The sequence below is a fragment of the Chelon labrosus genome, assembly GCF_963514085.1.
Source record: "Chelon labrosus genome assembly, chromosome: 17".
In the NCBI taxonomy this organism is placed as follows: Eukaryota; Metazoa; Chordata; class Actinopteri; order Mugiliformes; family Mugilidae; genus Chelon; species Chelon labrosus.
The window spans coordinates 24,044,244-24,071,801 of NC_140350.1; the positions used below are offsets into that span (position 1 = coordinate 24,044,244).

Below are 27,558 nucleotides of genomic sequence, written 5' to 3' on the forward strand. Positions count from 1 at the left end.
AATCTGCAGCAGTGCTGTTACCAGCTTGAAGTCCCTGGCAACGGGCATGTTAAAAATATGCAACAACTCATCAACCCAATAGTAGTTTAGCAATATGCTTGGCAACAGAGAAGCTGCTATATGCTTTACTGATCATGTTGTGTTATTTGGTTTCGTTATAATGGAGACTGTTTTCTTTGCTGCTGGACCTGAGTCGCAGATTTGTTTTTCTCCACTGCAAAACAGAAATGCTAACTTTTGACCCCTGTGTCTATTGGTCACTGGGATCCATCCATCCTCCATCCGATGCATTCTAATAGAAACCTGCAGAGAATGCCCTGCACCAGATGACGGCTATGATGTTCAGTTCATGGTGATGTGTTCTACCTGAATCCCTCTCCTCACTGTCTTCATATGCTGCATAGCGTGCACCATGAGGCTCTGAGATTCATCCCCTTCTTGGCATGATTGCTACGTATTTTCTCTTTTAAGCTTGAAATGCAGAAAGAACACCGTCTCCTCCTGAGCGTTTCCATGTTACGCAACTCTGATTTTATGTTGTGTTGTCGTGTTTATTCTTGTTGAAACTGTGCTGCTGCCACACTTGGCCACGTCAACCCCTGTAAAAGAGATCTTTGATCTCAGTGGGATAAACCTGGTTAAATAAAGGCTATATAAAAAAAAAAAACTCTACCCGTCCTCTTACCCAACCCCCCCAAGAGCCTCCTCCTCACGTCCACCAGCTCCTCATCCCTTTATCCTTCTACCCTACACTTCAGCCAATTCGCTTGGTGAGCCACCACCTGGCTAATGCTAAGGAGCAGAGACCTGCATCTCTTTCCATTCAACTTGTAAAGTGTCATTGTTGATTGTTGTGCCGTGGTCCTTGATTGCTTTCTGAGTTATTTTAAACAAATTCAGAATGCTGTAACCTTCATGAAGTTAAGGTTTACTGCAGCACTGTTGCTATTATAATTTCACTACTGTCCCTAATGAACTGGCAAGTGAGTGTTCAGCCATTAGAAACTGTGCTTAAAGACTGAACTCTACGTCTAACGGCTGCACGACACATCGAGAGGAAAGAGAAGACTGTGCTGCAGCAGATCTCATTGAACAGTATTATACACTGTCTGGCCAAAAATAAAGTCTCCACCTGGATTTAACTAGTCAAATAGGTAGGAGCCTCCTATTGGATAATTACTGCATGGGTGATTATCTTTCAGCTGACAACAAGTTATTTAACCCCAACTGATGCAATGAGTAGCTTCTCATTTCTTCAACAACCATGTCTAAAGACACATCCTGTGGTCGTGGAAAAGATGTTAGTCTGTTTGAGAAGGGTCAAATCATTGGCATGCATCAAGCAGAGAAAACATCTTAGGAGATTGTAGAAACTACTAAAACTGGGTTAAGAACTGTCCAACGCATTATTAAAAGCTGGAAGGATAGTGGAGAACCATCAGGGTAAGAAGAGAGGCAGATGAAGTGATGCACCCATCATGCCTAGTGTCTACTGTACAAGCCTGTGGGGGCAGTGCTATGATCTGGGGTTGCTGCAGTTGCTCAGGTCTAGGTTCAGCAACATTATGTGTCCAAAGAATGAGGTCAGCTGACTACCTGAATATACTGAATGACCAGGTTATTCCATCAATGGATCATATTCCAAGATGACAATGTCAGGATTCATGGGGCTCAGATTGTGAAAGAGTGGTTCAGGGAGCATGAGACATCATTTTCACACATGGATTGGCCACCACAGAGTCCAGACCTTAACCCCATTGAGAATCTTTGGGATCTGGTGACATTGGAGAAGATTATGGAGACGATGCCACAGAGAATGTGTGCTGTAATCAAAGCTAAAGGAGGTCCAATGGAATATGAGAGTGTGTGATCATTTTTTTTGTCCAGACGGTATATATTTTACATTCAGTCTCATTTGAAATAAAACCTGATCTGTGATGTACGCAGAGAGTGATGAGCACTGACACGTTGCGCACACACATGCAGAGTACGTCTAGGGCGTTGTCTCAGATGATGAGGCAAATCTCTGAAGCTCCTGACTCAAAGCATCTTGGCACAAACATAATGATTATGTTCCCTGCCAGCACAACACAGCAGCAACTTCACCCTCCCTGCCTTTATACCTTCATAATCTCTCTGATTCTTCCTGCTTAATTGTTGACTCTTTTTTTTTTTTTTCCTTTCGGTCAGAGCATCAGGTTGTTTTGTGTCATGGAGCTCACATCTCAGAGCTGCTTGCCAGCAGCGTCACCTTTCACCAGCCAAATCACGAGGCAACAACCTCCACCTGAAGAGCCATAATGGAGCTGAGGGGTTGATACGGGGAATGATTTATACTGTTTTCTTATTGGTTTTAGCAAAAGCTGCAAAAAATATTATCTTAAGAAATACTGAGGTCATGCTGTTTGATGCCCTCTCTTTTCTTGGCTTCTAACTCAGTTTGAGATGTTGGTTCTCATTGTTTGGTTGGTTTTATGATTTTAATCTTGTTTTTAATTGTTCTACGTGTTTTATATATTCTCATGTCTGATTGCAGCACTTAGGCCAACTGTGTTGTTTTTAACTTGCTTACTTAATCCTCTTCATTCCCGGTGGAATATAAGGCTGCGACTATCCGCTTCCATTTGTCCTATCCTGTGCAGCGTGCTGTGCTTCAGCCCACGATAAGTTTTCCGTCTTCAGTTCTGAAGTTCTGGTTTTTGCCTCCCCTGTTTCCTCTTTCCAGGTGGAGTCCATCTCAGGGCTACTTTGGGAATACAGTCTTTGTCCATTCAGAGTCTGAGACATCTCAGCTGTCAATATCTTCCGGAGACACCCATTGCTGTTTCAGAAGTGCTTTATAAATTAAGACTGATTGATTGATGCCTAGGCAGAGAGCTAGCAACCTGTGATGGCACCCACTCTGCAGTCCCACCCTTCCACATCCTTAATTATGCATATCTTTATGATATAATTTGTTATATAAAAAGTCTTCTTTGAGCAGTTGTCACCAAATGGAGAAATTAGCTGTTTCTAACAGTTTTTGCACCATGTTTATTTCAGCTTGGACATTTTAAGCAGAGGTCTATGGGGATTGATTTGGTTTTGGAGTCAGCCTCTAGTGGACACTTGAGGAACTGCATCCTTGAAATAATCACGTCACATATAGTAGCCAATATAACATCCCAGTTTGAGCAGTAGTAGTCCAGACCCATTATTTCCTCTAAAACATTCACAAAATATTCAAAGCTGAAGGAAAAATGTGCTAAAAGCCAAAGAAACCAGAAAACAATCCACTATTATTTTATGATTTTTTATTATTATTTCCTTGCAGCATCATCGATGCACAAACAGAAAACAAACAGTTGTTCTTATTAATTTGTACATACACAATTTGATAATTCTGACACACACGAAGTATCAAAACAAAATTAAACAAGATCTCAAGTTCAACCGATCGAAAAACCCTCTATTAAAAAAAAAAAAGAAATATTAGAAATATTAATATTATAATAGGAGATAAAACAAATATTTACAAAGACTTCTGCTGGAACTAAAACTACAGATATGTACACAGTGGGTGGTCAGCGCTCCCTCCTTGAGAGAGGCAGGAGAACTTATTTCCTTGGGACTAAACCTTTATAAAAACAAAACAATCACAGGGTTGAAATAAGAGGATGTGTTTTCTCATAAATGAACACACATCCTTTGGACAGACTGAGGTCAATCAGTGCTTCATGTTTTGGTTGGAACCTCAAGCCTCATGGTGCGTTCACACTATCGCCGACTGAAAATGCATCATAGCTCGGAGTTGTCCGCGCTAACGTGAACGCAGCATCAGGGTCAAGTTTCAGTGACAACAAAATCAACCACAGACTTTGAACAAACGTTCCTGTTATTGCCTAAATGTTCTGGCATCACCTGCCCGTCACAGAAAACTAAATGTATGGTGCTCGTAAGGTTTGCGGATTTAAAAAGGTTTGCGATCTCTGACATGCGACACCTACAGGCAAGAAAAGTAACTACACATAGAGTACGTGCACGCTGATTTGCGAAAACCTAGCCTGCAGAAAAGTGCAGCACAAACGATGCACTGTGCCTCCTGTAGGTGTAACTGTTGTTCTACAGGTCATTTTACACAATGAAAACAAAACTAGCTTTAACGTACTTCGCATGCATGTGTAGCTACTCCATTATTACTTTTCTTGCCTGTAGGAGCTGACATTTAAATAACTTTTGTTCCCGTCCTGCAGGTGGCGCAGGTTATCAGGTGCAGAGCTGGTCTGACAACAACTGAACAGCCCCCCCCCCCCCCCCCCAGTGGAGAGTTAGCGTGAATGAGCGAACGAATGCGAGAGCTCCAAGAATCGCTCCATGAGGTTAAGATCAATGACATTTGTTCTGTTTTTAAAGCTGCTGACGATGCAGACGCACCGCTTTGTTCCTTAACGTGTATTCTTACTGAAACGAGTACGGTTTTAATTTCCACAGCAAAGTGCTTGAAAGAGTGAATGAGCTTCACCGGAAGACAGAGAGTTCAGGTTTAGACATGAACCTTATTGTTCACTTTTAGATTTATGATCACGATGATTATTCAGTCAGTAAAAATACAGTTTTGTCAAGTTCTTTTGCTTGGGGACGTTTTTCCTGGTTAGTAACTGTTTCACTTCTTGGAATAAGACTCTTCTTTTGTCTTTTTTGTACTTTGTCCCCCTTCCTGTAATTCCAGTTGTTGGCAAGCGTGCAAGCGTTATACAAAATTGCGTGGGCCTTCCAAACTGTCGGATTAAAGTCTTTTTCATTCCACAGCAGCGGGTGGGGAGAATAAAACTTGCATAAGTTGCAAGTGACAATTAATGTCATGCAATCAAGTCAACGTCACCAGATTGCATGACATTGCTGCTCGTCCGGTTACCGCGGCCGACTGGGTGAGTGTGATTTAGCCGTCGCGCTGTACATTGAGACAAACAAAAACCTGGTTACGTAACAGGGCTGTCCACCCATCTTGAGCTGAAGTGCTGAACAAATATGAGAGAATAAAAAGAAACTGAGGGAGAAAAAAAAAAAACAGCGATGAATGGGAACTGCAAGCAAACCGCAAACTGTTGTCAAAGGAGCTTGGTTGCCGAGGCAACTGGTAATGTCATGGATACAAACATTGGCAAATCTCTGCGCTCTCTGAGCTCGGCAGGTATTACCTGTGCTGAAACAGGCAGAACTAGGCGATGATTAACTTCTTCCCTGGAAACTTGTCCGACTATCGATCGTCTTTCTCAGACCCTCAGAGGGAGATATCGTATTGCAAGGAAGTTTTTTTTTTTTTTGACATTTAACATTCAATGAAAAAAAAAAAAAAAAAAAGAAATAAAAGTTGTCAAGTATCAATAGCAATACATTCGTTGCATATTCAAAAACACACAAACTCACACTTATAAACAAGTATTTACACAGGCAGGGCGGAGGGGAGCACGTCCCCACCTCTCGTTTGAAAGTTCGTGCCTCAAAACGATGCAAGCTGGTGATGAAGTTGGCAGCAGATATGTGGAGGGAAAGAAACAGTTCTTGTTGTGGATAGAAGAAAGTTTTTTTTTTTTTTTTTTTTTTTTTTTTTTTTCTTGGATTAAATCAAAAGGAGTCCCAAAGCATCCATCGCAGCAGCCTGACACCACAGTTCAGATAGTAATTATTATTATTTTGAGTTTTAAGACACCAAAATCATCCCTGGGGTTTGGTAGATCATTAGCTCTGGTGCTAAGACTTCAGCAAACACTGCGTTGACTAGATTATCTCCAGAAGAAGGAAACCTAAAGGGTCTTTGAAAGCTCTGTTAGCGTCTACTGTCCCTGTTTGGATAAGAAGTGAAACTGACTGGGTCACAGAGCAGCTAGTCTTCACCCTGCAACCAGTAAGGATGCCGACAAAGAAAGTCTAAAAACAGCTCTGATCTCCCTCAGATCCATTCACCCTAATCAAAAAACCACAATCCATCGGTCTGTGGAGGTATTTTAGAACATCTGATATCTGCTAACACTCAGCATATATGTTACGGCACCAGACTAAACACCGGTGACCCAGGGATGATTTTGATTCGGTTAATTTAAAGCCGTTAGCTTCCCGTGGCTGTGACGTACTGCGTGGATACTGCTCGACTTGCGTGTGTCTGCGTGTGTGCAGGTTATATATCCGTGCTTAGTTCTGGTGGCGCTTCATGTGCAGGGCCAGGTGGTCCGAGCGCGAGAAGCAGCGGCTGCAGGCGATGCACTTGAAGGGTTTGGCCCCGGTGTGCTTCCGGTAGTGTCTGGTGAGCTCGTCCGACCGGGCGAAACGCCAGTCGCAGTTCTCCCATGTACAGCGGTACGGTTTCTCACCTTAAAGACAGAGGAAGAGAGAATAAGAGGCGTTAGCGACGTACAGCACAGCTTTCTCACACTAGTAGCCTAACATTGTCAATTGTCTTTATCTGTAACACCTGAACAGCAGTTTTATGGAACGATAAAATACGTTTTTTTACATATTTTCCCTGGGATGAACAAAAAACAATTCAATGAACATACAAGGAAGATGAGTGCAGCAGTTTTTCAGGTAAAATGTCAAAATTTGCTCGATGGTGCATTCAGGTACACCGTGATCTTTTACAAACCTAAACAAACACAACATAGAGGTTTGGTGTCTCTCGCTCGTTTCCATGAAGCCAGAAAACACGTGCGATCACACTCAAGCATAAAAACAAACGTACAATCCATTTAAAACCGTCTCAGAATTTGCACCACTGCAGCCGCAAGATATATATTTTTTTATTTAACTTTTTCATTACATTTCTGCTCAGTTTGCGAGGAGCTGACGGCTGTAACCACGTGTGTTTACGCACTCATCCATCACATCTAAGTCTGTTCATAAAGTGCAGTGATGACAGACACGCCTTTATTTACGGTTAGTTTTGTCATTATCAGACCAAGCGTGTGTGTGAGAGATTTGTTTTTAGTGATGAAACCTTTTCTCTTGAAAGCAGCAAAGTGAGATTTTGTGATTATTAATCCTGAGCTAGAAGTGTCTTTCACGGCAGGTTACACCTGAATCTGACGAACGTTAGACTGGGCGGTCTGTCTACACTGTAGTTTCATTCGCTCTGATACCGCAGAGAAAAACGAGCCGAGATGTCCGTTTCAGTGACTCATTCTGTCGGTTCAACGTGAGTTTAACTTTCCGACACGCTACCTGAGCCTTCAGCCTCTCTTTGAGCATCGTCATTCACGAGAAGCAAACACATGACAATGAGCACATTTAAAGCAACGTTTAAAGTGAAATATTAAACCAGTTTTTCCATCGACTGGTTCGGAGCAAATAGATAATCCTTTCATATATCCCGCTGAATATTTTCAATTCTTGTGCAATATGGTTAATACACTGCCTGGCCAAAAAATATTTCCTCCTTCGGCTTTGATTACAGCACACATTCTCTGTGGCATTATTTCAATGGAGTTCTCCAATGTCACCAGATTTATTTCCATCCAGTGTTGCATTCATTTCTCATCAAGATCTTGTATTGATGATGGGAGAGTCTGACCACTGCACAAAGCCTTCTCCAGCACATCCAAAAAATTCTCAATGGGGTTAAGGTCTGGACTCTGTGGTGCATCAGTTGGGGTTAAATAACTTGTCAGCTGAAAGATAATCACCCATGCAGTAATTATCCAATAGGAGGCTCCTACCTATTTGCTTAGTAAAATCCAGGAGGAGACTTTTTTTTTTTTGGCTAGGCAGTGTAGTAAATGATGGTCTTACTCTTTGGGTAAATGGGTTTGTTTGTGTTCTTCTTTGTTATTCTTCTTAAAAGCACCGCTGTGAGGGTATCTTGCAATTTTGTTGTATGCACATGATGACAATAAAGGCTTTTCTAAATTCAAATTCTAACTGGGTTGTGTTGTGTCATCAGAAGGTGGCAGTGTAGTGACATTATGTGCATGTAAAGAAACAAAGTAGAAGTGGTAGAGGTTGTGAAATAGAAACAAAACAAAGGTAGTTTGGACTCTGGAGTTTCATACTGTCTGAAGTATGCTGCAAAGACTAATGTGTGCCCTACACACAAGGGAGATTCTGCTTGTATCAGAACAAACTTATTTTTCCCATCTGCCATTATGCGAACTCACTTTTTTTCCCCCCAATAAGACGAAAAAAATGTGAAAACTTCTAAAATCAGGATGTACACCTGGCCTTCTAACTAAACCGTGTCTGCACTGCTCTTGAAGCCCCACAGGTCGGACGTAAGACGCAGCAACGGATGTTATTTTGGAAGCTATAATCACTTTGTTAATGACGCCCTGCAGAGTTTTTAACCATTAGTAGTGCTACGAACTGTTTGATGAGTAGGTCCCTGTTCAGGTTGCGTCTCACGCTGCAGGCTAGCAACCGTGAATAGTTTAAAATACTTTAGTGAAAATCTGGTTTGCAAACGACGATCGAGGAAATGGATGCATCCCATTTGTTCAGAGCTCAACGGTAGACTATAAATGTGCCCTTGATTTAAAGCTCAACCCTACCAGCCCTTGTTATGTCACACGCTCTCACACGAGCTGATTGTGCTGGTGGTGTTGCTCATTGAGGATATAAAACACTGATTCATAAGACGGTTGATGGGTACGGAGGGAGGCAGAGATGACAGAGAACCTGAAAATGTGAATTCAAAGCACTGGGGAATAATAAAAGAAGTAAATTTAACATGACACTTATCCTACTCCACCCAAACATTGACATTTCTCCGCTGTGCCACAACGTGCTATTGCCAAACAGCGAGCTAATCATCAACAAAGAGAACATAAAGCTCAGTTGAATAGGCAGGTATGTACGCAACAGGAAAAAAAAAAAAGAGTCGTCTGTCATAGCTGAGGTGGAAATTAATGTCTAGAAATCAACTGAAAGCATGAGCACAAACAAAACTCAACTGTAAAAATGTTCTAAACTAAACGTAAAATGCTGCTTTTCTCTGATCTTAGTATTTGTACCGTCTTACCAGGAGAGAAAGAATAAGACATGCCGACATTTCTAAGCTGTGTCCTTCTATCAGCCAGAGTCAAGGAGTGTGACTCTCTCGGGCCATGCGGGTCACCAAGTGTTCATTACCATCGAAGGCCCCGTTAGCGCTGATTAGATAGCCTCTGCTATTGACCATCAATCACTGAGTGGCAGCCAATGAGGTCCAAAGAGCAAAAGAGGGGATTCAGGCATCATGGGAAATGCTTAATTAATACGTCTTTACTCGATAACAACATTTCTGATATTATTTTTGGACACACATGCCCAGCGGCCCTCCAGCCTCCCATCTGGACAATATCCTGCTTCTCTTGATCTGTGTGTGTAGAGGTGGAGTCCAAATGTCTCCATATAAAAGGGTAGAGGCTCTCAGCCCACAGGTGTGTTTGGTTTTGCTCTATAGCCGTGCTCTCGGGGTCAAAAGCGCAGCCGACTATTATCCCTGAAAGCCGGCAAACAGGCCGGTGAAATACGACACAGGCAGTTTCAGAGCAAACACACTTGACTGGTATATGCTCCTAAATAAGCTGCCAAAAGGTCAGGTGAAAACCTAAACGCTCCATCCATCCTCCCATCCATCCATCCCATGTGGGCTTTCATTTTCCTGTAGTTTAAAACTATCTGAACTACGTCACCATTTTCAATTTCAAGGCTCTCTCTGAAAAGTGGATTTAATTTTTCTTAGTCATAGCGTCGACCACCTAAAAGGAAGTACATGCATTTGAAAATACTGAGCTTTGACAGCGACCTATAAGCCTGTAAACGTTTGACGAGGTTTTCTCATCGTCAGCAAAGTTAAACAAATCCAGCTCTAGAATAAAAACTGAAATTATAAAGATGCGTGAGCTACTCTCGATGAAACTCTGGATGCATCGTTTAAAAAGAAACGGCATCAAAAAGCTTTCAAAAGCCTTTAGTGGAGACCAGACAGCAGCTGTTTGGTCAGGTGGCCGATTAGAAACGGCCAAACTATTATCTCCCCGTCTCCCGCGGCTCATACGTGAATGAGCGCTGTGGACCTGTCATAAACCATAATGCAAAACACACACACCCACGCAATCACAACAAAACACACACTCAGAAATGTACAGGCTGCGCAATGGCAACAGTGCATCAATCATTGTGAACATAAAGGCTGCTGTGTGCTTTACATGGAAGAGACGTGTTGACTCCATAGGAGGCTTCGACTCCCTGAGAACCGGTTCTCCGTCCATTTTCAAACCAACTGCGATCACATCTCTGTTACTTCAAGCCACACACCACAATACAGTGTGGTGTAATATATCAGGAGTGTAGTAATAACATTTTATAACCATCTCTGCGTGGTTTTAGTGAGTCAAAGAGCAAACACTCTCAGGCCCTCCAGGACGCCCATAAACTCTTTGTGGACCTCTTAGCTTTATCAGCTCAGTTGGTGTTTGTGAAGAGGGCTGGAGGCTTCCTTAATCAGGCCGATAGCGCGCTATTACAAGAGCCAACGCAGAGAGCTGAAGCGGCTGCTGGGGCCACGGTCAAGGTTGAGGCCCCTGAACAAGTGCGATGGACAGTTTTTAGCGACGGAGGTGTTCTTGATCAAAAGTATTTATAATATCTACATTATTATCCACCACTTCCTTCAAGAGGAAAGTACAAGGAAGCTCCAAACCTCAGTGTCAAGCAGATGACTCCATGTGTTAGGCCTGTCACAGACCTATCCAGGGTGTATCCCGCCTCCTCCCCGCCTCTCGCCCAATTACAGCCGGGATAGGCTCCCCGCCCCCAAAACGGTTACGGAAAACCAACCTCGTATGGTCGACTTAAAAACTAAACTGGAGGCAACGTGTCTCAAATCTTCTCAAACTGTGATCCATGCACGCTAATAGTCAGTCCCTGCATGCACTACGAGGCACAATCCGTGCTAAATAGATCTAGATAAACATATCTGACGGTTTCCAAAAACTAAAACACGCAACGACACTGACGTATGGGGGAACCTGAATTTTGAAAAGATGGCCACGATAAGAGAAAGTGGGTCACAAAAGTGGATGCCTGTCAGGGGATGAAAATGAAACTAATGCTTACTGAAAGATTTACAGCCCATTATATGGCACACACACACACACACAACTTCCTGTTAACATCGCCCCAGGACAAATAACTCATATCTCTCCGCCGTTGAATCGAAGCAGACATAAATGAGTGATGATGTGTCCCCACATTAAAGAATCAGTCTTCAGATGCAACACATTCCTTGTGACTATTCACCATGAAACCAGACCGGCACAAATAACAACTAATAATAACAACCAAAACTGCTGCATCCCTGGTGTGAACTAGAAGGAAATAAGAGAGTAGCAATGTCAAAAATTCCTCCTTAAGAACTATTTTTTTGTGAACCTTTTTACTCCAATAAGACTCCACTGAGTACACAAACACCGCAACCGATCATATCAGTAAGTCTGTCAATCACTCAGAATGTAAACAAGCGTTTCGAAAGCACTGGTTTGGCAAGTCAGTTAAAGAGGCTACGTGAACATTAATAATGAAATAATGATAATGCCTGGAGCAAGGCAGTGGATAAAATCTTTAAGTCAACACGGAGCCAATGTAAAGAGGCTATAATGTGGCTTACATTATCTTTTGTGTTTGTTTTTGGATAAGAAACGGGCCGCAGCGTTCTGCAAAAGTCGAAGGTGTGAACAGCCTTCACCGCTCGAGCAAACAGAGAGCTGCATTAATCAATTCAGGAAAAAGATAAAGCCTGAGCAACTTTCAAAAGCGAAGTCTGAAGTTAGAGATAAGGTCACAATTTAGGGCACTAGGCTTAACTTTAAGACGACATTAGTTCAGTGAGCTAAATGAGACTATTTTTGATGTATCTGTACTAAATTGGTAAAAAATAAAATTGATTGAGACAAGAAGTTTCAAGGAGCTGGAAGTTCACAGGTGCATCTAGCTGGGTGTTGTCTGGAGGAACGGTAAAAGTTGGGATTATTTGTCTAGAAAGGGGCCAATGTTAGAGCCCTGAGGCACTCCAGTTTGTTTAGAATACGCCAAAAACAAAATCTCTCTATCAAAATCCTCTCACTTCATCTCATGTCATGTTACATCAGAAACGGCATTGGAAAAGATAGACATGGCTTTTAAAAGTTGCTCAGGGTTTGAGGTCAGAGATGAGGTCACAGGTTTAGGGCACTAGGCAAAACTTTAAGGTGCAACTTTGTCATTAAAGTGACATTAGTTCAGTTAGTCGAATGAGACTGTTTTAGATGCGTCTTAACTGAATTGGTAAAAACAAAACTGATTGAGATGGGGATGTGTTTCAAGAAGTTGGAAGTTCACACATGCATCGAGCTGGGTGTTAAGTGGTAATAGTTGGGATTATTTGTCAAGAAAGGGGGCCAATGATGGAGCCCTGAGTTACTCTGTTTGGAAGATGCCAAAAACAAAATCTCTTTCACAAAGTCACCTCACTTCATTTGATTTGATGTGATATCATGTCACATCAAAAACAGCATTAATCAGTTATGGAAAAGATAAAGCCTGAGCAACTTTCAAAAGCCAAGTCTGAGGTCAAAGCCAAGATGAGGTCACAGGTTTAGGGAACTATTCAAAACTTTAAGGTGTTTATTTTTTTTTCTTCTTGATTTGCCCCCAGTTCAGTACACTCAGTTCAGTGTTCCTTTTACATGCTCAACTCATGAGTCATCATCAACTGAATGCAAAACAAAACTAGGCAAGTCTGATTTTGCCAGGCTGCGACGGAAGCCTGCTGGATAGGTTTGCTTGGAGTGACCAGAATGAGTAAACTCCTCCGTTACGTTGCACGTTTCACTGGCTGCTGTGTGACCGTCTAAACGTGATGAGCTCTCTGGCGGGGCGGAAAGTTTGTCTGATTGTGTCACCACAGAAGTTATAAAAGCTGCCAGTTGCAGAGACACGGTTGTAAATCAGGAACACTGTGGGGGTTTTAGGAGCCCCTTGCATTGGTTCCCATTTTGGGGATCGGTAGCAGTTGACGTTAATCTGATCGAGTTTTCATTTTCTCAAGTCCTGCAGCCTCTTTGCTGTTTGATTTAAACATCTAAACATTCTATAGTTTACCCATGTCAGCCTCCCGTCAACAGCATATGTATATCATCTCACCACTCTCTAGCTCTATTGCTTTTGTTTACCATTCTCACTTCATACTTTACAGCCTGTGTACTTTTCATCCTGCTGAATCCTGCTGCTGCAACAACCCGACTTCCCCACGGGGATTCATAAAACTTCACTTTATATCTTTACGAGCAGCACACACAGAGATCTGTTTCTATTTGCCCGTTCATTCACGTGCCCGCTCTTCTCCCCGACACGGTTTTCACACTGAACGAGCTCGGCGGCTTTTATCGCATGAGTAAATCTCCAACATCCAGGTCTGAGGCCGCTGGGAATCCGCAGGTTTCATCTTACAGAAGGGAAACACATCGAAACCGGCCTTCCCCCATTCTGCGAACCCCCCTACCTTCCTCCTCCTACATCCTCCGAAAAGGAACTGAAAAGCAGGAGTAACTGGTTTGGCCTTAGCTTAACAGCGTCTCTTCCCTCTTTTTTTTTTTTATCCTCTTTTCTTCTCTGTCTTACCATCCTCCCTCCCTTCTTTGTTCTCTCTCTCTCTCTTTCTCTCTCTCTTTCTCTCTCTCTCGGGAGGCTGGGAGGGCAGGTATGAGCATGTATAAACATGGCGGAGGGAAAAAAAAAAACGAAAACTGAAGCAAATCAATGTCGCTTCTATGTTGTTTTTGCTTTTCTTTATGTTCTCCCTCTTCTGCTTCACCTCTATTATCGTTACTGGGCGTAACGAAACTGGCAACGTGACAAAATATGCAGATCATAAATAACTAAGCTTAAAGCAACTGAACTTGTGACTGGGTGTTTGTTGGCTTGAATCACAGGATTAATTAGAGAATTTGGACAAGGAGAGTTACTAAATGTGATTTGTGCAAGCGTGAACATCCACTAAATCTTCCGTCAGTGTTGAAAATGCGAGAACGGATTTAGGGCTTCGTTCTGCAGAGGACACAGTCTGCAGCTAAAACACACTCGTTACAGATGATGCACATGTCTAGCCAGAGTCCTGATTGTTGAGATTAATCCTGAATAGCTGTGCACAGGTTGCACTGAACCTGAGAGAGATGTTTTCACTCCGTAGCACATAATATAAGGTTTTAATCTTGCAGCCATCTGTTAGTTACTGAACCTCGAACCAGAAAATCCAGTCACCTGTTGTTAGGGTAGATAAATCTGACCTAACTGACCCTGATCATTCTCTATTGTAGTGCTTCACTTCAGGTAAAGTCTTGCTTGCATTGCATAGTGGAAACATTATTTAAACCTTCTCTTAACGGCTGATGCATCATCCGTAAGGTGGCCCAACAGAAGTAGCACGAAGTGACCGTTCAGATCTACACATCAGATATTTTAACTCCCATAGAGATCAGCTTTCTCACCTGTGTGTGTCCTCTGGTGCGCCTTCAGGTGAGAGCTCTTTGTGTAAACTTTGGTGCAGCCTGCAAGAGAAAACAGAGAGAGAGATCATGAGCCAGGCGGAGATGTGCAAACCAAACGAGGCTGACACACAGGTGGACAAACGACAGCTCCAGAGCCACATGTCCGCCAAACAGGATCTCTGTCACGGGAAACTCTGAGTAGTTGTTACGCTGTTTTTGCAAGGGATTAATTGGGAGTATAAGGGCAAACATAGACCAGGAGCTTCACCTTCTGAACAGCTAGCACAGAAATTCATGTTGTGCCTCATGATTTTAATGAATGCAAAAATACTTCCAAATGATCGTTTGTTCGTTTCTGAAATATATATATTTGCATTTGCAAAGTTTAGTAATGTCACTCTCGTGCTAAATCATCCTTTTCAGTTGCATATTTATACTGGTGCATGTTTCTGCTGTGAGTTATTAAGTATCCTGGCAATGTGGATCTATGCACATCTGTCTTTCCTGCACCGATGTGTGTGTATTATTATCATTATTATTATTATTATTAGTACATAGGAGAAAGTTGTATCACTGATTTGCATATGTGCTTTTGCTCTGGAAATTGGTTTTATTTACACAACAGTAACAGCGGCAGCAAATTGGACTAACTCGTCAGGGTGGTTGTGCCGAAACTTGTTATTTGATTATCAAACCGTTAAATCTCGCGAGAGCTAAAGATGCCCGATTGCGTGCGTGTCTGCTGCAGAAAGCGAGTGTTTAGATAAAAGTATATAACGCTTCAATATTTACTGCGTGTGTGGGCAGATGCAGGATTGCAGTTTTAAGTTTAAGGTGTACAGGTTGACATGAACAGTTGCCAGAGCAAGGAGTCAGCGTGCTGCATCCCTAACTTGTGCTGTATTGCCAGAAAGTGCCAGAAAGTTTAAAACAACAACTTTTCTTGCTAGTTATCCAGTGAGAAGCAATTAAAAACAGGTTGTGTGCATGAAACGTTTTTAACTCTTCTCCTCCATCATTCGATGTCTCATCTGCTGCGCTTGAACAAGGCCATAGCTGAAACAGACTCGGCTTTGAGTGCAGAGGTGCTGCCGCCCGTTTTAGCGCTTTCCTGTGAAGTGTGACGGTTTTGCATTTTGTGTTTTGTCTGGAGCGCCAGTGACTCAATGGAGAGCAAAGATGAAGTGAAATGAAATGGAAATCAGTTTGTATTAACACATTTTTGATTCAGTGACAAATGCAGCATTCCTCCACTAATGCTTTTAGAAATAATTAAACCTGTTCTGATGTATTTTTCTGTGAAATGCAAACAGACCACACACCTGGGTAGTCACAGAAGTGGATCCTCCTCTTCTCCAGCTCCGGGTTGTTCCGCCTGTTGTATTTGGGACCTGTCAGGACGCCCTGGCCGTGTGTCATGAGCAAGGCGTGAGAAGACAAACCCGTCACCTTCATTCCTCCCAGACGATGCTGATAGGGCGGTGGAGGCTGAGATGCTAAGCTGAGCAGCTCTGCCTGGCCGTCGGGACTCCCCGGCTGGGAGTTAGGGGGCGAGGGCGGCAGGCTGTGAGGAGCTGTGTGCTGGGATGAGTTGTTTGGAGAGCCTTGGTAGTAACCAAGCTGCTGGTGCTGGTGCTGGTGTTGGTGCTGGTGTTGGTGCTGTTGCGGGTGCTGGTGCTGTTGCTGGTGCTGTTGCTGGTGCTGGTGCTGTTGCTGGTGCTCCGCCATCATGTAGTTGCCGCTGGATGTCGGCAATGCAACATTGCCGAGGTTAAGCATGGTCCTGCTGCCGTTGGAGCCGTGCGCTGACGGGCTGGTGTGTGACAGGGTCATGGTGAGGTCGGCACAGGTGGTGATGGGCATGTGGTAGACCGGCTGCTGGGGAGGCGGAGGCCCGATGTGAAGCTCTGTGTCCAAATTTGGCTGCTGCTGCTGTTGCTGAGACCCTGCGGCCACGCTCCCTACTCCTCCAGAGCCTGTGTCTGGTTTTATGAAAACAGGTGGCACGTTGAAGACGGAGGTGAAGTCCGGCAGGGCTTGAGTGGCGGTGGGGATGGAGCAGGGCACCTCCAGCCCGGGTTCTGTCTTGATCTGGTGTGGCGTGAGGGTCTTGGTGTTGGGCCTGTAAAGGCCTGTGCGCAGATGAGTGGTACTGGGAAGAATGACGTTAATGTTAAGACTGTAAGGGGTTGAAGATTTGTCCTCTGAGAAGTACTCATCAACCACGGAGGCGCTCTCTCGTCTGTACTTCTTGTCAGTCATGTCAGTTGAGGGACTCAATAGAGGACTGCTGACCGGAGGAAGGTATTTGTCCAATTCCAGTCGAGTCTGAAAAGAAAGAAACGCGTGACAAGGTTAAAGGAGGAACTCCAGATGTGTACTGAAGCTATAACCGTACGGCCTGCCCTCTGTTACTGTGTGTAGCAGACTGTCCAACTGCAGGATTGTACAAAGGTGTGGAAGAATCCAAAGCAGAAGCAGTGGATTTCACCGACTGAGATTAATAGCTGCAGATGATGATAAGGTGTCTGTAACAGACCTCAGACGGAAGAAACAAATAAAAGCAAAACATAAAGTTGAGGGGAATCACAGGACCTGAATTAAAAGCAAAACCCATCAAAAGTCGTAAAGAAACTGGTACCGACACTTCCTCCTTCATCATTCCCGTTTCCCAGCGGAGCTCGCTGCCCTGAGAAACAGCCAAGACCACGAGTAGGGACAGACCAGATCCAAAGAGGGAATTCACCTACATTTAACTTTATGACACCATTTCCTGTCGGGCCGCCGCGTGTTTCACACCTGCTGTGTCTTATTGCTCCAGTTATGGCTCTGGCTTTCATCTGATTCACAGATGCTCATTAGCTGACAATGATGCCACTGTTGCACAGATCATTCTGTGAAACCAGCATGTAGACGTACATACGTTCTTGCAGCTGGCTACCTCTTTATCTGGGATATAGCGAAGAAGGTGTAATCAGACAACGAGGAGAAGGACAGCTGCGCATGAAACAAAAACGAGAAAAGAGAGGGAATACAAGCAAACGCATGAATACAGAGTTAAACCGTCGTAGAAAGTAAACACCCATAAAATCAAACTGTATAAAGATCCTGCTCCAGGTTCAACAGAATCTCTCTGGTTGTCAGGTGCAAATAACAAGATGTAGCCGCGTACTGTGGGTCATTGTAGTGACAGGGTGCTTTTAAGGTACTACAGGACCTAGACGCCACTCTAACCTACGTACGTAGCCTACGCCGGTGCGAGTCATTTATACTTGTGTCCGTCTGACTCGCTCTCTAACAACACCACCCAAACACTAGTCGGCGCTGTGTCTTTTTTGCTAGTTGGGCGTTAGGGTCTGCGCTGTCGCCGTAGCTTCGGCGTCAACTTAACGCAGAAGTTTAAACCTCCTATTACTGTCCCTATGCATGAATGCATTCAAAGAATGTACAGAAAACACCCAAGAGTTTTATTTTGTGGTGTAATCTAACCACGTTAAAGTTAATTAAACTTGGCAGGAGCGGCAACACGTGCTGACTAAAACATTTACAGAAAAATATCATGAAAAACAACAAGCCTTTAATTAGATCCATGCTATTTGTTTCACACAAGTCTTATATATACTTAGTTTTCTTTTTTGTCGTTTCTTTTGCCGCGAATTAAAAATAGTAGCAGTCATGCAAACAAGCAGAGCTTAACAATACAAGAACCAGACTCTGTGATTACATTTAAAGAAACATGTTCGAGCGACAGGACTGGACAGGTCGGGCACAAAATAATTAAACTCCAGGTATTCTCCTGTGATTGAGTAGACACCGTTATCTGATCTTCACCCCTGATTAACTGGTATGTGCATCAGTGCATGTGTGTGGGTGCATGTGTGTCATTCAGAGTCTATGAAGCACACCGTCTCTCCTTTAGAGGGGCACTGGCCGTTAAGTATAAAATCAGCGCCGCGGAGACCACACACGCGCTCAGAGACACAAGTATAGACGAATGGATTTGTGCGTGAACGTACGAGTGTGCGCAGAAAAATTACACCGTCCGCGCAGCACCGATTCGCCACCTGCTTTACCCACACAAACTCCCCCCCACCCCACCCCCACCCGTTGGGTGTGGCCGACAGTTTGAAGAATGAAGAAGAGGACGCTCAGCCAAACCAAAACAATGGCTGAAGGCATGAGAAAGACGCAGTGAAAACTAAACACACTCGGGTAAAAATAGACCTGCCAGACAAATCTGATCCCCACAAAGACAACAAGGGAGGAGAGACCAGAAAAAAAAATAAACACCAGAGTAGGAGAAAAGAACAGAGGAAGAACCAAAGTCCCAAGAAGCGAGGGCACAAGCCACGTGAGCGACAACAGCCAGCGGTCGACAGTGAAAGTGATGCTGGTGTGTGAATGAGTGCAGCTAATCTGATGGGAACACCAGTCACAGGGAGTCGGCATGTTTCTAACAAACATGAAAACAAAATATGACGTCTCTAACGAGGACAAGACACGGTTTTCATGTCTGAGTCTCATCATTTCACTGCTGGGACGATAAAACGAGCACTTAGTCTGAAGCTGGTCTCAGGACTGCATAAATAGCACCCGTCCCAAATGGGATCCTAACCCGGAGTCTGCTGTGGAGTCCTGGACTGAATGCAGCCATTTGGGACAAATGACCTAACGAGGTGCTGATGTGCTCGAGGTCGAGTCCGGCAGCTGAACGGGCGACACAAAGGAGCAGAGGGGGTCCGGTTCAATGGCGTTATTCTGCAAACGCTGCTTCAAGTGCCAGCCCCGTCAACACACGGCACACATCCCTCTGTTAATAACCCGCTGGGGCAGTTTCAGCTCTTTCACCTCTGAGGGTTTATGTGTGTGTTTAACATGTTTTCATTTCATTTTAAAAGAGTTTCTACAGACTAAAAACTACATTTTAACATGTAAACATCTTTCTGATTGTCTTTTGTTCCCTCATTTGCTCTTTCGTTTGTAAGAGCAGGAAAGAAATCATGAGTGTGTCGTGGACCATTTGGCATTAAAGCAGGGGTCTCTGTGTGTGTGTATTCTTTCGGTATTGTAAGGTTTGGACAGATGTCCAACTCGCGCCGCTCTGTCATCAGTGCAATCTGAGCACCTGCTGAAATCTTGGGTATTTACTGAGGAAAACAAAAACAGCCTCTCTGTTTCCTGAAAGCCCCTGTGTGCCTTTCAGGACGGGACACAACCAGGTCCTGTAGAGTTGAGGCGCTGGCAGCCGTAACCCTTGGGCGCCCTTGGCCGTGTCCCCTGCCGGCCTGTCGTCGAGGTGACCTGATGTCAAACCCTGCGTCTCTTTTTTCTTTTAGCTCGAACAGAAAAGACTTATCGCAGAGAAAGGAAGCCGCCATCGACCAATCTGATTAATATATTCCACAAATAATTAACCGAGTCCGTGCCAGTTTGCGTGTTCGCTGACCAGCGAGCTAGCCCGGGTTAGCTCAGAGATGCTACGACAGCTCTTGCTGCCATTGCAAATATTTGTCCTAATACTGGCAGCCCAACTAAAACACACAACATTTACATATTTTAAAATTTTAAAAACCACCCATGAGTAGAATCAACATCCTTTAAACTCATAAATCATTTGAAGCGATTCTCTCCTGTCCGTCTTCTATTTAACCAGAGATTCAAACCTCCAGCCGGGCCCTGCAGTCTGCAGGAAACTTTCCATTTCTATAAACTTCAGCGGAAACTTCAGTCACAATTTTAACAACCGACAAAAAAAATTATCTTTCTTTCTTTTCTTTCTTTTTAAAAGTGCCGTGCTGCTTTGTACACGGCAACCTCAAAGCCAGCTAGTTGATGAACTACAGTCCAGGATGCCTGTCTCTGTATTGTTTTATGCAGTAAATGAGGAGAATATCTTGGAGCAGAGACGGGGTGAGTTAATAATTGGAGAACATGTACAACTGTTCTGCTATGAATCCTTCTGCCTGATAACAACAGCCTCTTATCAGCTGTGTTCGGGTTTATGGGATCCAGTGGGAGTTTCCACGCTTTCTGCTAATTTGACGTTCATCCTTAAATGACCTTTGTATACAACACATAACTTACGCTGCCAACGAGTAATTTACAAAGCATCTTGTTTCTAGATTTGTAGCAACATGTTTTTCCTCTCGTTCCTCTCATTAAGCACGCAGACGGTATGAAAAGCAGCGTGCAGAGACTCCAAACTCGTGCGATCCACTACACCGAGCAAACTGCCTGCCTTTGTGGACAGAGTACTTTTTGTTTCATGCAGCTGATTTACTTTTATACACGTTTCCTTTTAGTTTTTTTCTAAACCTGTCTTTAGGGTTAGCTTAAACCTCGCATTACACATCCATAGACACCCTGAGCTGTCTATGAAAGACACAACAGATTGCTGAACTACATGTGTCAGACTCAGGGTTACAGACAAAAAAAGTAATTAAAGCAGCTTCTTGACTCCTGACCCCCCCCCCCCCCAAAAAAAACCCTCCGAGCTACAATGTCTAGCATCTTCGCAGGACCCCTGTCTCCTGCTAATTGCAAAACAAATGGCCGCTTCTGCGCACCACTTTTCTTTTATGGCTTTTAGGAATGCAGAGGGACGGTGACCGTTCGCCTTTGGATCTCCATAAAAGCCGAGCTGTGTCTGGGCCCCCTCCCGGTCTGCCTGCTGTGACTCAACGGAGCAGGGATCGTGATAGGGTCATCAGAGCAAAAACAGAACCTTTGAGACGATGGTTTTATGGCCACTGATGAACACGGAGATAGGGGAGCGTGTTTTGACTTCACAGGAAAGAGATGACAGGGCGGAGATCGACCGGAGAGATTTCATTTCATTTATTTTATAAAGTAAGGTTTGCATATGAAGAGCTTTGATTCAAGTAAACCAACAGAAATCTAGCTCACATGGCTGTGTATGAAGCAGCCAACCAATCAGCAGCCACCTCATCACTCAATGGAAGAATCTAACACTCTGCATGTCCCTAAATGACAGGGCCCTAACCCTAAGAACGAAAACACAATAATCTACTTTTCTCAACCTTGTATTAATATTAAACACAATACTGCACACTGGTGATGCCACAGTGCAGGTGTTACTTGACATCTTACTCTTTAAGCTATGTTATTCCAAGAAATAAAAGCAGAGTGACAAGTGACACACGATGTTAACGTGCATGTGTACCTTCTAAATGTGTATGCATATGCAATTTTAATTGAACTGACCATGTTTGGACAGCTCCGCTGCCCACAGTAAAGCCAGGACTAGCTTTACCTGGGGACCTTCTGTAATTTGTAATAATGTCGGATGTCGTCTGTGATCCTGTTATAAAACTAATCCAGTGCGAATCGGCATCTCTTTTTTCTGCCTCTTGAGACTTCTAAATTATAAAGGATGTGCCGTAAATCAAAGTTTGGACAGATGTTAGGGTGCTAAGACGCATTCACACATTTGAAAATAGGAATTAATGTGTTCGTCTGCGAAGGTGGGGCCGATTTAAATACTGACAGGTTGTAGGAAATTTCCTCCTAGATTTGTTTTATTGTGAGTTAGAATTTGCAAAGTGTCTAAAGCTGTCAGGAAGTTTAAAATGTCCTCTGAGATGCAGCCGAGACATAAATATGGATAGGAAATTTGAGTGAAACACAGACGTAGGGGGTCTTTTCTGAATCACAGGACGTCCCGAGGTAAAACTAGTCCTGTGCGAAAAGGGTTTTAAGACTACAAATGAAGCATACAGGGCATTATAAACGTTATGCACAAGTAGGTTTATATAAATATAGAGATACAATTTATGGCTTGCATATGGACTATGCAAAAGACCATAAGACATGTCCATATATGGACATACACTGAACATATCTCCCCTAGTATTGATTCCTTTATTTGCACATCTTCATTTCAGCTCTGCTCCTCACAACGAACTGTAACGTGAACCCATGACACAGTCTCTTTCTTGGCTGTTAATCATTGTGTAAATATGATTTGGGGACACATTTCTCTGGAACTACAATATTCCTGTTAACACTTCCTCCAAACTTATACATATCTATTCTTTCTCTGTGTTATTTCTTTCTCTTATTTCCTGTCAGTCTTTGTTCTGTATTGTCCCACAAAACAGAAACGATCCTTCTCATATTTAGCCTGGCAGCAGCACAAACTGAAGAAATCCAAAGGTGTGTGTGTGTTTGTAGTTTTTCTTTCTTTTTTCGCCTCGCCGCAAAAAAATGATTTCACCTTTTGTTTTTGCTCATGACAACGATTTGGGCTGTTTTTCCAGACGTGAGAAGGTTTAACGTCGGTAGTCATTAGAGAGATTTTGCAGATTCATTCGATGAGTTTGCAGACAATAGGCATTAGGAAACGGCAGAACACGGCTGTCTGCGGGCTGCATGTGTTGTCTGGTGCTGGGACACGGCCGGGCACGATGGGCACAGGTGACGTCAGCAGACCAAACAGTCTGAACAGAACACAGCGTGACTCAGGCGAGGAGTCGCTCCGGGGATTTTGAGATCAGACTGATTTATTTGTTCGATAGATTGAGAACTGGTTGATCGGCCATTGTTGTCGTCGGTGCAGAGTTTAATGCAGGTAGAGGAAAGGTGAATCAAAGCTATTCATATGCAAAGATAAAAATAGTCATGAGGCTATACAGTCTGTGGTAGCCTGCACCACAAAAGACAAACTACACGATGAGGTATGTAGTGAGGGTCACAGCCATGAACTTTATGATACCAGCACACAAAGAGCAAAAGAAATGACAAAAGCTGGAGATTTTTTGCAGAAATATAAATTTTAAATTAAACTTTAGATGAATAGGCAAAAAAGTCTTTCTAATATCCAAGAAACGCTTCGTCCTGTCACTCTTCCCTTCATCAATCGCTGTAGGGATTCTGCTGAGCTGAGACTTGTAGTAAGCAGACACTTGCTCAGATGCAAATCAGCTGCGTGTGTTATCCTGGAAGTCAAATCATTAGTCAAACCAAAACCATCTCTCTGACTTCAGCTGCATTAAAAAACGTCTGCAACAAGGAAGCCGGAGAGAAGAGGCTCAATAAATAAATAAACTAACGTTGGTGGTTAAAGCCATGACATCAGAGCAAGCTTCCGGTACAGTCCCAGGAGGTTAAAATAAAACAAAACATATCTCAGTATTGATCTTTAGGAATCATTAGGCATGACCGGCGACATGTTCTTCATCTGTGTGCCATTAAGTTACTCTGTAACTTCCCCTGTCGTCTACGCTCGGGCTTACAGGAAACACGGTGCTGATATAACGTCAGAAGAATCTGGAAATAGGTTTCATATCAGTAACTTATTCTGCCATTACTGCTGAGGAACATGTTTGAGATAAGAAAAAAATATATAAAAAAATGCATTGTTTGTGTATTTTGGTCAAACATCAACCTTTGGTGGAGAAAATGTTGATGCTGATAGAGGCCGATTCTCAGGAAACATTGAGGTTTTGCTTCTTTGTCAACATTTTATTTTACTGTAAATGGGAAGTTTTGGATTGTTGGCTGGACGGATCTAGAAACCTTTAAGCTCACGCCACGTTTTGTGCTTCGACTTGGCCGTTTTCAGACGTTATGGCGTTAACGATATGGATCCAATATGGAAATAACCTGCTGCCCTGTGCCATGTGCTGCTTAAGTACGTAGCAAAGCAAACCGTGCACGTATCCCATCATTCAGCCTGATCCGGCAAAGAAACAAAACCAAACAAAACCAAACAAAAAAACCTGGACATCAAAGTTGATCCCTTTTAAACGATGACTGCTGTTTTTGCGTGTTCGGACTCGGCAGGAGGATTTATTTGCAGTTTGAGTAAAGATTGCTATGAATCAGTCAGAAACCTTACCAAACAGTTACAGAACCAGTGTTGCAGCATAGTGTTCCTGACTGTGAGCCTGTGGCCAGACATGTACAAAGGACAAACAGTAAAACACCTCGAATGAAGATGTCAGCAAAGGAAACTGAGCTTTGTTCGCAGCCATTTAAAGGCAAAGGATGCACAAATCTTCAGTTCTTCTCTTGATTTAGCGCCACGTTTTGAGACGGGAAACTTTTACGGCTCATCAAGCGAATGTTTGGCAGTAGCTGGTACAGCTAGTGGAACATTTAGCAGCTAAAGAGTCAAATAATTTGGTTCAGGAGGTAGTGGAGACCATAACAGAGCCAAAAGGAGAGCTCACACTGGGCTTACATTCATTGGGTTGATGCAAACTTGTCAATTCCAATGTTTGTGTCATAATGTCTGTAAAAATATGTTTATGTCAACAATGTGCAGATTTAAAGCTTCAACTCCAAGACAAAGGCTTCAGAAGTTAAATTTCACCCCATCCTGTGAGGACACCTATCCCTTGACAGGATAATCTACCACTTAACAAGGTTAACCAACCGGCCGTCGAGTTCATTCACTGAATTTCTTCATAAATTACTTAAGAGAACTACTCTGCCACACAGTAAGCTTGCTGTGTTACTGCTATTTGTTCATGAGGCTGTCATTGCTCCTCTGACTTTCTCATGAGGTCGGCCTTTATCATCCTCTCGCTTGCCTGAGGGCGGCCAATGCGGGCCCTGCTCAGACAGGTCGGGCAACATACGACTGTCACGACACCGCGAGTTAAGCGCTCTTCAAAAACACCAACACAATGACACAAAGACCTGTCTCAGGGGGGAGAAAAAAAAAAAAAATAGACAAGAAGCCGGCTTTTACTTTTCCCCAGATCTGTGTGCTGCGCATTGCTTGAGTCAGAAACCCCGGATTTGAAGTAAAATGACGGGGAAAAAGAGGAAGAAGAAAGGGGATTAGAGTTCCTTTTGTCAGCGTCTGTCTGCATTAAATCTTTGTAGTGAATAAAGAGCACATAAAGTGAACTTTGTCAAGCTGCAGCTGGCATTAATTTGCCTGAGGGCTAAGTTTTTCACTGAAGCCGACTGCTTTGTTCTTGACAACGTCGCGTTTTGCATAAAACCAAACATGACATGTTACGGCAACAAGAAACAAGTAAAAACTTAGCAGCATTTTCAACCAAGATCTCGCAGAGAAACGCGATCAAACTCGGAATGTATACTCGGATGTACAGTGGTAAAGATAAGTCGATTATGTCTGGAACCTGACAGGTGAGACAGGATTTCGTCTTGGGGATGCTAACGTGGATGCCTGACAGCTGAAAACTGAGCCCAGTTAAGGATTTCAGCCGCGTTTCATTGAGATTCGTGGGCTCAGACATCAGATTAGGCTATAAAATTCTGTACTTTTCTTTATGACATGTCATTTTGTACATTTATCTGCAGCAAGATAGGAGGTGGTTACGTAGTGGTTTCTACATCATGCATAAGACAGAGACTAAACACTACAACACGTTTGATATGAAAGTTGTTTAGATGACATAACCAGAGACGTGTGATCCAAATATCACGTCCTACGTTCAAGTTGTGTTGAAATCTAAACGCGTTTGAAAGCTGCTGTGAGATGTTGATCTGCCTCTCTAGTAGACAATACCCACGAAGCCACTTCTACACCACTCAACATGCTTTCATTCCATGTTTGCTTAAAAAAATGACAGCATGAATCCAGCCCAGTCCATTAATGGTGCTTTGTCATGTGTTGTACCTGCACTCCACACAAAGAGTGTATCATATTCCCATGCGCAAACACAAGCAGAATAAAAGCCAATAAACAACCACCAAGAACAAAATGTGCAAACATCTCTGACGTATCAAATCTGCTCTGCATTGCAGAACTCCAGGTACGAGCCAGGTAGTTTTAGCCTCGGGTCTCTGGATCTGCTGCCTGTTTACTAAATACCTGGCAGGAGACCAACCTCAGCACCCTACAAAGGCGTCCGGTTTCTGTTCGTGCTCTGCTGCGATCACGCAACGCACAATTCGTGGCTATTTATCTTTAATGGAGCCGACTGTTTGTGTTTAACACAGCTATGACAAAATCTTGTGTCTTCTTCTTCTGTCCTTTAGTAATTCTCTACAGTCAGTCGGGCGCGTTCCCCTGCTGTACCACGCCACGAGTCACTTCCTGAAAATGTTCAGGCACATTTCAGTCAAGCGTCCATCGACTGCCTCGGGACAGCCGGATCTGCAAAAGGAGCCCACCGAGCCGTCGCTTTGCAGAGAACAATTCAACCTGAAGTTAAACCACGCGATCAAACCCCGTGACTGAACCGATTCTGCAGGTGGTCAAGTTTGGAGAAAGCAGGAAAAGTGCACGTGCACTCATCTCCTCTTTAAGCAAATGTGGAGTAATTAAAGTAATTAAGGCCTGCAGGGTACGTGAGCTTTTTATTTATTTGGTTTTTGAGTATAAGACACATACAGGAAAGAGGTTTCTTAACCAATAAAGTCTGATGTTCTTATCTGTATTCATAATCTTACAGCACACAACGTCTCAATCAAATAAACAAATACGATCACTAGTGAATGCCATCACAATAACGGACGAATGATTATACTAAAAAATTGACTGAACTAGAAACACAGTAGGATTTGAATCGTGTTGCAGAACTTGCCACAGTTTACAGCTGAACTTTACCTGCAGTTTCATACCTGTCAGGTGTCTGTGTAGGACTTTAACCTGGCTGCCTGTCTGTACAGGTGAACTGAGCAACAGGAAACACACAGAACAGCTCAACAAGTGCTTAGTTAACTAGTTATTGGGAATTATTTAAACTAAAAACTACTTTAATAAATAATTAAATAAATAAAGCAGCACCTGTGCCACACTGTCTGTTAAGATGTGGTTTTTAAACTAACGCCCCAACAAGCCGGACCTCCGGTTCACCTGAAGCCCGGCCGTGCAGAGATTCTTACCGCGGGTTTGACGTCCTCAAACACGGACGTGTCCTCAGCCCCGTCCGCTCCCGACATCCTCACCGGCTTCAGCTGCGTGAAAACCGCCCTTTCTTCTGTCGTGTGCGGCGGATTCATGGCCAGTCCTACACTCGCTGCCATTAAAGTCACTAGTTAAGTCAGTTTGTCGTATTCAGAATCTGGTTTACCTGCACATACACAGCGTTATTAACGTTCACTGCGCCTTGTGCACGAGCTACGGTGTAATCCACAGCCC

At 43.5% G+C, this 27,558-nt stretch overlaps 1 protein-coding gene across 1 annotated transcript; it reads right to left on the reverse strand.

The window, feature by feature from the left end:
• Positions 1-4,302: 4,302 nt before the first annotated feature.
• Positions 4,303-27,558, reverse strand: klf5l (Kruppel like factor 5 like). The gene is made up of 4 exons (XM_084564741.1): positions 27,303-27,558; positions 15,797-16,802; positions 14,475-14,534; positions 4,303-6,347 (listed from the first exon to the last, which is right to left on the reverse strand). Exons 1-4 carry the CDS (start codon positions 27,441-27,443, stop codon positions 6,169-6,171), a joined length of 1,386 nt encoding a protein of 461 aa, XP_084420867.1. The 5' UTR covers positions 27,444-27,558; the 3' UTR covers positions 4,303-6,168.

Coding starts and splice junctions, on each gene's coding strand:
- klf5l (XM_084564741.1), bottom strand. CDS start 27,443: ATGGCAGCGAGTGTAGGACTGGCCATGAATCCGCCGCACACGACAGAA. Junction 16,803..27,302: donor TTGAGGACGTCAAACCCGCG/GTAAGAATCTCT, acceptor CTTTCTTTTCAG/ACTCGACTGGAATTGGACAA. Junction 14,535..15,796: donor CCACTTCTGTGACTACCCAG/GTGTGTGGTCTG, acceptor TTTCTCTTGCAG/GCTGCACCAAAGTTTACACA.